Below are 10,897 nucleotides of genomic sequence, written 5' to 3'. Positions count from 1 at the left end.
ACACACACACACACACACACACACACACACACACACACACACACACATTTCTTAGGGCTCCTGATTCCTAGTTCTGTGTTCTTTCTACTTCATTTTTGTCATCTCCTCTTTCTCAGCTTTCCGCCAGAGGAAGAAGGGTCTATAGATGATAACCTTCAAGGGATACAAAATCTATATATAGAAAACTTTTTATCTGTGGATGAATAAGTGCATGATTCTGGGATGGGGACCACAGCTTTCACAAAATTCTCAGAGGTCAATGACCCAAAAAAGATTCAGCACCATCACATTAGAATTGCGTGAGTCATCAAGTAAACAGCTATTTGGGGAAACAGAGGAGCATCCTTTTTGATCTTTCAGGCTAGCTAGAATATTTACCTCCCTCAAAAGACTGCTAGTTCCTACAGAAGAGGCTAGGCGCTGGTGTTTTCTAAGAAGGCTTGGGGGTTTATTCTATCCTAGGTAACCATGCAGACCTTTAGCATTTACTCTTAGGGATACCTAAGCTTTTTCTTCAAAAGGAGGCCACATAAATAAAATCCACATGAATGAAGACTACTTGAATTAGGTACCAGCCATTCTTATGGAGGATTTAGTCCTACCTATTTTTCCCTTACATTGTTCCAGCTTTGTGATCTACTTAGATTAAGGTAAGGTTTTTTAAAAAGGATTTTGTATTTCTTTCATCAAAACAACATCTACATATTCTTGAAAAATGATTCTTGTTGCTCATATGAATTGATGAATCCCTTGTAATAATCCAGTGGAACCCTCCAGAAACTACAGATTGGGAGCACTGACTGACATCACTAAAACTAATATGGAGGAAGAAAATAGGCATGTGGAGTTTATAATACAGAACGTTCCCATTTGGAAAATTAAAAATGTTAATAAAGCTGATTTAAAATAAACTTTTTAGTTGGCATAAGTAAGCAGTAAAGACATATTCCGTGTAGCTCTACTGGTCAAGAAGCTTTCAAATATCAGGAGGAAAGTTTCAGAATTTCTAAGAAAAGGGTGCATGAATTTTTTATTTTTCTTAAAAGTGGGTGTGGGCTGTGGAAAATACCACACTAGACTTTCTTCAGCTTTTCATTTTCCTTCTCTTTGCCTTAGGACTGCCAAAAACACAATTTATATTTTCTAACACTTCTGACATTTTGGTTAGTATTGAAGGTATTTAAAAAGTAATATCCTCTTTTTTTTTCTTGATGCCCTAAGAAATGTATCCCCATTCATCCTATATTACTTTTTTCTTTAATAATGATATTTTTTTGATAATAAAGTATTCATTAGATTGCACCCTTGGTCAGTGGAGAGTTATGATCAGTTATTTACAAATAATTAATCCTACGTTTTGAAAGATTTTCAGATGATGTAAAACCATTTTTTAATGGCCTACAAAATCTGTACTGGAGAGATGTGCCTGAGTATTTGCAATTATCTGTCTGAATTGTCAGACTGAAGCATTTTTTAAAGTCCTCTAAAATCTAATCCAGGCCTGTTTCTTGGGTCCCCATTCTTTGTAAGACTCTTATTTATTCAGTCTTCACCAGAATGCTCCCTACCTTAAAGTGAACTTCATTTTAGGAATTCCAATTGCTTGTGTTCTGTATGTGGCAGACAAGAGTATTACAAACAGGTCTAGGATAAGACAGCCTTGATTTTTCAACTTTGCTATTAATAACTAAGTAAGTTTGGGTAAGTTGCTTAAGTTCTCCAAGCCCCAGTGTCTTGTAAAATTGAGAGAATTATTGTACCTACAACTCATATGGTGGTTGTGAAGTTAAATGTTATGCATGCAAATTGCACAGCACAGCGCCTGACACATAGTAAGAGTTCAATAAAAGTTAGTGATTATGGTAACAACGATGAATTTGTGTTTCTATAGTCTTTTATTTTCACTGCCTCCCTGCTTCTAATGTCAGCAATCACCTTCCAAGCCTGATGAAGATAGGAGTAATATCATAAAAACTAAAACCTCACAGTAAGAGGTTACTAATCCCAAAGTAAAATTCACTCTATTCTCCTTTTAATACAGTCAACGGTCATCTCTGGTCATTTGTATATCAAGTCGAAGGATAAAGCAAAGAAGCAGAAGAAAGAAAGACATTAGTATGAATACAAGTGTTTCTTTGGTAGCAAGAACATACTGGATGTAAGCCATAGGAAGACACGAGGAAGAAAACAAAGTTGGGAAAACAACAACTAGAAGAAAGCAGAAGGCAGTGATCTAAAAGAGCAAGAGAAATAAAAAGATTGGAAGGAGAATTTTAGGCAAAAGGATTTATGTGGATATATTTAGAAAAGAAGGTATTATTTTAAGACGTGAGAGAAATGGGATTTGCTAAAGCAGGGTAGCTTGAAAGGCTACAAATGAAAAGAGCAAGGCATTTTGTAGGGTAAAAAGCAGTATTACATGTGAGTAAGCTAATAAAATTTTTCACAGGCTAGCAATATGAAGAGGTATCTGCAAGGCTGGGCTAACCAACCAAAAATAACACAGAAATGTGCATGCTAACATTTATGTGCTTGGCTATATTTATTAATCCTAAACATAGTTTAGGAGCATTAAAAGAAAAATCTATTCAGTTGTCAACATGGGCCATTATTAAGGCTTGTCCCTTTAAAGATATGATCTATAAACTAATGAAAATTCCTTAGTTTTCTAATCAAGCTACATGTTTGAAATTTCACAATAATTTCCTTTCCTAATAAAGCATTTCCTCAAGCTAGAACTACAATCTTTTTTTACCAAAGAGAGGTGCCTTACTGGAATCCACTAACAAAAATAAATTTAAAAATCAAAAATAGTATAATTTAAAAATCAATGGGAATTATGTAGACTCAAAAGTTCCACACCTCTATTGGGTTTTTTTCCCCCAAATCAAGTCAATAAGAGCCAAATGAAAAAGAATAACTTGCTTAAAATTATATCTAACAGTTTACAAGTTGCTGAAATTTAATGTATATTCAGTCTCAGCTGTGCTTACCAAAGAAAGCTATAAATATCATCTGAACTAGCACCAGTCTGGTGAGAAAAAAAGTGTACTGTACCAAGCAGACTTGCTGTGTTATCTGTTCAAACATACCTGTACCAGTCAAAAGTCCAGCACTCTTCTTTCGTGCATAAGCGCGTAAGTGGTTGGACAGGCTAACAGCACTTGTAAACGTCGTATTGCAATGCACACATGTTCTAAGCTTCACAGGCATACCTATCATTCAAAAGAAAACTATAATCCGGTTCTCACTTCAAAAAGTGAAATTTTCTTAGCTAAAAGTGTGAAGAAAAGTACCACAATAAGGATGGTTTAAAAAAACGTTCATTGAATTAGCTTAACTTAAAATAAAGAGGGGGAATTAAGTTAACTATTATTAGTTTGTTGTTAGTATTTAGAGCCAACCCATGCTCTTTGGAAATGTGGAAGAGGAGTGCCTTGAACCTCTGAGCTCCTCTGGATTTAACACCTATTATCACTTTCTTGCAGATTTCTGTGTTACGCAGATCATTTCCTAAACCTAAAATACAATCCTGTGATTTGAAGAGCACAGTTCAGTTGAGAAGTTTCAAAGCTTACAACATTACCAATAAAAAGAATTAAAAAGTCTAGTTGACAAAGTGGTAATTAAAGTGTTTTACCCACAAAACCGTAAAAGGCTCAATACTAAATTAGGCTTTCTGATGAAGGCTGGGAGGAAAGGTGGTAAAACACACCATTGAGCAGCTGTTAGACACAACATTTTATTCAGGGCATTTTATGTTCATTACCCTGAATGCGCAATCAATAATGAAAGTTAATGATTTGAAGTTTTTTGCTAAAATCTTTGTGCTAAATAAATGATCAACAAGCTAACATCTTAGTCATCACAGGAAAGAAAACATGTTGAAACAATAAGAAACTCCTAACTTCAAAGACAATCCTCACTCCCCCAAATCCTTTCAGTTGGTTTCTTCAACAGTAACTATGATAATCAGCCACAAATACGCTTTCCATCTCTCAAGCGTACTACACCTTAGTCAACACAACTAACACACCTTTCTTACATTTTCCCCTTCTCAAAAAGGTTGAAGATTTGACTTTGAAAGATTCTCTTCATACAAAAGAAAGAACCCTATTAACCAGAAACCCTTGACAAGACAGTTTTACAGACCACTGACAACACAAGGTAATCTTTCCTTAAATCAAAACTGCATACAAATATCTGAGCTATCCCAATGTCTGTCAAAGTAAACAAATCAACATTACCATAATTGTATTCATTATTAATCCACTGACGAGTTACTTTTACCTTAGACACATTCAACTCGGGGCTAAATTATGAGACCCTCTACGTTCATCTTCAACATTCTTAACCTCCAAAAGAAACCTACAAAGACACTTAAAATTTTTCTAGTCTAAAAGTATAAGCCAGACTTATAAGAACACATAGAGTTTGGCTATTTTTATCTGCTACATCATTTGCCAGCACACACAAACTTTTGGAAATGAAAAACTACTGGTGCACAAGCACTAACCTAGATCATCTGTTCCGTTCTTTTAGACCACCACTGTAAAATCTAAAACCCCAAACAAATGTTTTATACTTAATAACAGTTCTCCAAAACCAAACTATCCCACAATATAACGAGGAATTGGAGAGGGAGACATTTCTTTGGGTTAATCACAACACACAACAGACACCAATCCATTCGGTTTAAAGAGTTCTATTTTTTGTTTGTTTGTTTGTTTGTTTATTCGTTTGACCTAAGCAGAAGGAAAACCAACAGCTATATCTTGAAAACATTATCACCTCGGAGCACTGGCAAATATAGGACAGGTATGCCATTTCAGTAATGCTACGCTTTTGAACAATATTACCCTCCCATCCACAGGACCATCCCCCAGCCATAGCAAATTTTATTTTTACAGATCAGCTTTTTGTTTGTTTTTGTTCTCACCTTACATTCTGACCAAGAAATGAGGCACAGAGAATTCAGTGCTGATGAGCATCAACTGATGATTTATATAGAAATGACAGTATAACCAATCTCTGCTCTGCAAAAAAAGCAGCTTAAGTAAAATGATTCTAATAAAGTATTTTCTACAAATATTCCATACAAGTAAGCATAATTAAATTGTGTTTAAACTCTATACAACAGTCATAAACATCCTCTTACCTGAGTGCATAGTCAAATCCATCCTCTGTGGTTGATACATCAATGGACTGTCTTCACTTAATGGAAGAACACACTTCTGAACAAATCTCTTTCTTGCAGTTTGATTATGAATTTTTTGAGGAGAAATAGCAGAATTCCTTTCTTCTCCCATCCTTTTATTTTTAAGCAGTTCTATCAGTGTAAGAGACTGATTCTTTTTTCCACTGGGCAGTTCTGGTTTCGTTTCATCATATTCATTTAAGAAACTCAGCCCTTCTTCTTCTGATGCAGACACTGATAAAGCTTCAGTCTTTAGGCCATTACGGTATGCTTCAAGAGGTATAACATTTTGAGATAGAAAGTCATCACTTGATGCAAGTTTTTGAGCTACAAATGGTCTGGGAATAATACGACGACTGTTCAATGCTTTCAAGATTTTTTCATATTTTTCTTCATTTTGCATCATCTCATTCAAAACACAGATCGGAGATTTGTGAGCATCCCATTTGGTCTTTCCAAGTCTTTTCAGATGGCCTCTAACATGATTCGATAATCCAATTTTAGTATCAAACCAACCACCACAGAGCTGACAAGTGTGTTCAGAGGTGGTTTCAGACTTCTCTATAGCTAAAAAAAATTTTTTAAGAGTAACATCAGAATTTCTTATAAAGTGATCATCTTAAAGCCAATTAACTCTGAAATATAAAATTATGTGATCCTAATAAAGACCAAATTTGAGCATAATCTTTGAATCCTTTGAATTTGAGTACAGACATATTAACCCAAATTATCTACATGGAAACTTACCTTTTCTAACTCGCTTAACAGGTGTCCCTGTGCCAGTTCTTTTGAAATGTTGCATTTTGTCACTTGTGGCTATTTGTTCTGGTGATACAACATGACGGGCTTCATAGCTTAATCCAGCTCTGTGAAGATGTCCTCGGACATGATTTGACAACCCAACACCTGTTTCAAATGTTGCTGGGCAGTAAGGACATGATTTCTTCTCAAGAGACAAATCAGTCCAGTGAAAAACAGAACTATGCTTTGACAATGAAGTTTCTGCATTTTCTAAATGCTGAGGATCATGTATGTCATGCAAAAAGTTATTAGTTCCAGCATCTTCATAATATTCAAAATAAAAGCCATCGTTTTGATCATAACTAAGGGTAGCATTTTCTCCGGGCTCTTGACCTTCCACCTTGCTTTTAAACAGCGGGAATAAGTTCACATGTTCTTGATTAATATCATTATAGGTTTCATCTTCTATAGCCTGTGTAGTGTAGTCACCTAGCTCAACATTATCCCAGGAACTTTCATCTTCTGTTTCATAGCTATCTTTCTTTTCAGCGGAATTAAGTTTTTGCAAAACAACAACGGTCATTTTATGTAAGAAATCTGGATAGCTATCCAAGTCTTCTCCTCCAACAGAACTTTCCTTCTTAGATTCCTTCACTACTCTCTTTACAGCTACACGCCTATGCTCTTTGAAGCTTTCTGGCCTTTTGGTGTCAGAGTTTTGAGGGTCTGAAATGAAACTATTGTTGTGAGAATTACTTGATGACGAGAACAGATGTAAAGAATTTAATGAACTGGCTTCTTCTTTTTTGAAATGTAGAGGATATGATTCACCTGATTTTTTGATCATCCTGTAGTTTTCATATTTGTGTCTATATAAATAGTTGCTATTTGCCTTGGCATTAGATTTTTCTTTTGCTGCTTGATGGAAATACTTAGGTTTTTGGTCAGTGCTGCTTTTAATCATAACAGTCTTGTGAGAATTGTTTTGATTGCACACATTTACACCTGACTGGGCAATGCTTTTCCGAGCTTTTTGTATTCTGTGTGGCCGCTTATGGAATTTGGAAAAATTACTTGATTGTGAGGATGATCCAAATGTTCGCTTTACATCTTGTTTTAAAGCAGAGTTCTTTGGAAATGTGGTTGACTGCTGTTTAATCAATGGTTTAGTGCTATCAATATCTATAGGTTCTTCGAGAATGTCACTTTTTCTTTTATCAAGTCCAAGAGGACTACCAAATGAATCAATGCATGATGATGAATGCAAGTATTCTATGTGTTTTTTTAAAATACTTCTGGCTGAAGTAGTAAAAGGACACATCTTACATATGTAGGTGGCTGATTTTTTGGATGATCCTATAACAGAATCTTTCATGAAAGTCTTTTTTTGCGTTTTCCTCTGGGCTACATCAGAACTGACGATAGGGCATTTTACCACTGCTCCATGGGCAATGCCTCGATGGCATTCTAATTCATTTTCTGTCACTGCCATGAAGTTACACTCTTCACAACAGTAGTACCTTTTATCTTTTTCATGGGTTTTAGCATGTTGCACAAATGTTTTAGGGCAATTGGTACCAAACACACACTGAGGGCACTGTAGTCGTGCACTTCTTCCTTCATCCTGAAGTTCTTTCAATTCACGAATTTCCTCCATCAACTTCTGTCTTCTTTCTTGGTGAATGATCATATGCTTTAGAAGTGAGTTACGATCTCGAAATGTCCGTCCACATTCTCTACAAGCATATGGCCTTGGGACATTAAGATGGCGAAAGTGGCTATTCCCATCTAAATGATACATCATATGCCGGTGGAGGTGCTTTTTCTCCCTAAAATTCACATTGCACTTTGTACAGGGGTAGAATGATGGCTCTTCGGTGCTGAAAGTAGCAGGTGACTCGGAATCACTTTCTTCACATTTCTTTTTTAAGGTATTTGAAAGAAAAGTGCTAGTATGAACGGGTGAACTGTCTTCTCCACACTTATCTGGGTTATAAATTAGATGCTGAAAAGCATCTACAGATTCCAAGTCTTCATCAGTTGATTCAGGCTTCACTTTTGATAATGCATATTTCTGTGAGTCTATTGCTTGTAGTTCTTCATTCTGTTCCAGAAAGTCTACCTCTAGCATTTTTGACTTATTGGGTATACAATTAGAATCACTAAAGCAATCCTCAGTATAACGAGTAATCTTGCTTACATCCATTTTTCGCTTTCTCTTTTTCTCTAGACCTACTTTAGAGTGAACCGGAGCTTTATCCACTGTGTCTTCATTAGTCATAAGAAACTGAATGAACTCTTTTTGGGGATCCCAGTTTGTATCATTTTCTGACCTAAATTCATCTGTACCTGAGGAAATTCCTGTCAATGTATCGACACAATTATCTTTTACCAATAAATCATCACTATCCTCACCCACCTCTACTTGATTTATTAAAGTGCTATCTGACTTTATACTACTCCCTACTGAATTCTGAACATCACAACCAACGGAAGCAGAGGTAGGTAGTTTTTTAATGGAATGGGTTGGATTTTTAGCATGTGCTACATCTGATAACAAAAATAAAACTTGGTGTTGACTTGCTTTCTGCGGTGTAGATAGTTGAAGATCAGGTGCCATCTTTAAAGTTGAACAAGATTCTGTTGTTGGCTGATCCACAGGTTGTCCAGTGGTTAATGAAACACTGCCTTTATTCATATTGGAAGTCTTAGCTAAGGAGGAGTGTAAAACTGGTCCATTAACAGCAGCTCCTTTAGGCATGATAAAGTTTTCACTAGAAACAGGAGGAGCACCAGCATGTATAAATAGAGTAGACTGGCCTCCACTTAAGGCTTTTTCAGATTTGTCCTTTGACAGTTCTTCAGGCAGAGTGAGCGTATTATTTTTCTGAAATGATGTTTGACAATCTTTTGGTTTATGAACTCCACTCTCTTTGTCTGAGATAAAACCGTTGTTATCTAGGAGTTCTTCTTTAGCACCAGTAATATCGGTGTTTATCTTCAAATCATCCATATTGTTGGCAAGCCCATTTAACACATTTAGTCTAGAAAATGGAAGAAAAAAAATTTAGATTTGCATGAAAGAAAAAATTCTATTAGAATGTATGGAGAGTTCAAAGCACACATTTTTATTAGTGTAACTCCACTGTTTATATCAAGATCCTAATAATTTTCCAAGAAGGAAGAAGCACTTTAAAAAATGTGAAAGACTTTAAAAGTATCTTAAAGGTTAATTTTTTTCTTTGTGCTAGGCAACAATCCCATATTGCATATCTACAAATCGTCTAGGGACAGCACCATTAGAAATGGCCACATTATACTGGGAATTGCCTGTCTCCTTGGAAGAATGTAAGCTCTTTGAGGGCAGGTCCTGTACCTAGTCACTCTCGTATCTCTAGAACCTTGCACAGTGCATGGCATAGGTGTTTAGGTAGTATTTGGTGAATAAAGTATTAACTTGTTGAATGAATAAAAATACTACTGCAAAATCAAAGCCAAAGTATGTAAGAGGAAAAACCGTTTTCTTCCTATGAAACATAGACACCCCATTCAAATAATGCAAATATCATCATGGTTCTGACTTCCTGACTCAGCAATTACAGCAAGGCCTTCAAAATATCCAATAATCCTCAAGGACAATTTAAAAAGAATCTGCTATTTGGCAACCCTAGGTATGAACTATCCGAAGTGCTGGCATAAAATTCCCTATTTCTTTTCCTTTTGTAAATGGTAGCAAGTACAGTTTATTCACTCTCCAAATATTTACTGAGCCCTTACCATGTGCCAGGCACTGCTTTATTATTAGGAATACCAGCAGTAAACAAGACAGACTAGGTTCCTGCTCTCTGGTGAAGAACAGAGTCTTCCATTTTTCCTTCACAGTATTTTTAATTTGTGTAACAAGTAATACTATTTTATGATAGGAAGAACTGAATCTGATATTTAGAAATTAAAACATTTTCAATACAGTTCATTATTTCTAATATCTTTTATGGTACCAAATACACGCTCCGTAAAACATTAAGTCTAGTTAAAGAATAAAAGAATTGTTTCTAATTATTTTCTTATTTCACAATTTAGAATAAGTGCTTATAAATATGAGCTTACTCTTTCCATAAGATGTGTTCTTTAATACAATAAATATTACAAATAAATACTATAACTATCTGTCTTTGGCGTTATTATTTATACCAACAATTTTTCTGCCCCTTGTATGCCTCAGAATTCTGTTTTGAGATTGGCAAACTTCCACAGTAATAAAAATAGACGTCCAATAAGATCATATTCAATGATATCATCCCAAAATGGTGCTAATGCAGCACCCAGCAGGAGTCTCTACATCACATACACAGAAGTTAAAAATGGGCAGCACATAAACATGTGTTAGGGGAAGAGTGTGCAAATGTCAATGAAAAGAAAAGCAAACCTTGATGCTATACTATTACCCATTCCTGACATTTCTCATTAAATTACATAGAAAAAGTAAAATATACAAAAAGGAATAATCTCATAAATCTGATATGGACAACAGAATTTTTTAAAAACTAGCCTGAAAGACACTTACTTTGTGTTCCTATTTATTATAATCACAGAGGTAGATAAATATATACTCAGTCAATTTGAAAGCCTATATTAGCTTTTCTCAACAGGAAGCAATGTTGCTAACGAAGTGGTAAATTCAGTGTTAATGAGTGGCTTCACTGTTACCACCTCAGAGGTAAAACCTTCTATGTTCCATGTTCCACCCATCTGTTCTGGTGTTAGAGGTTCAGAGATGGAACAGACGCTTCCCATTTAAAGCAACTTCATTGGTACCCCCCGAACAGCAGGGTGACAAACTATGAGAATATCATGTCTGCTTGGAGACTGCATTCTCATTACCAGAATGGCTTTATATGAGCCTTCCAAAGGTTCACATTCTAAAGATAACCAAACTGTTTTGCTCAAAAACATAGAATA

General features: G+C 35.5%; 1 protein-coding gene across 10 annotated transcripts in view; it reads right to left on the bottom strand.

Moving 5' to 3' along the window:
• The window catches only part of ZNF644 (zinc finger protein 644), a 98,359-nt gene that overhangs the window by 13,656 nt on the left and 73,806 nt on the right, over positions 1-10,897 (bottom strand). For 5 of the 10 annotated variants that reach the window (XM_025872164.2, XM_025872165.2, XM_073896342.1 and 2 more), the window contains 3 exons: positions 5,945-8,982; positions 5,159-5,764; positions 3,093-3,215 (listed from right to left, as the gene is read on the bottom strand). The exons of 3 other annotated variants lie outside the window; for them this stretch is intronic. In XM_025872164.2, coding sequence (XP_025727949.1) covers positions 3,093-3,215; positions 5,159-5,764; positions 5,945-8,982 — 3,767 coding nt within the window. The remainder of the gene's footprint in view (positions 1-3,092; positions 3,216-5,158; positions 5,765-5,944; positions 8,983-10,897) is intronic. 2 more of the 10 variants (XM_073896344.1, XM_073896343.1) reach the window with 1 other exon arrangement.

The sequence above is a fragment of the Callorhinus ursinus genome, unplaced genomic scaffold (assembly GCF_003265705.2).
Source record: "Callorhinus ursinus isolate GAN/ISIS: 27379988/994484 unplaced genomic scaffold, GSC_fseal_2.0 scaffold9, whole genome shotgun sequence".
NCBI lineage: Eukaryota > Metazoa > Chordata > Mammalia > Carnivora > Otariidae > Callorhinus > Callorhinus ursinus.
Note: the sequence above shows the minus strand (reverse complement) of the source record. Positions and strands in the feature narration are given on the sequence as shown.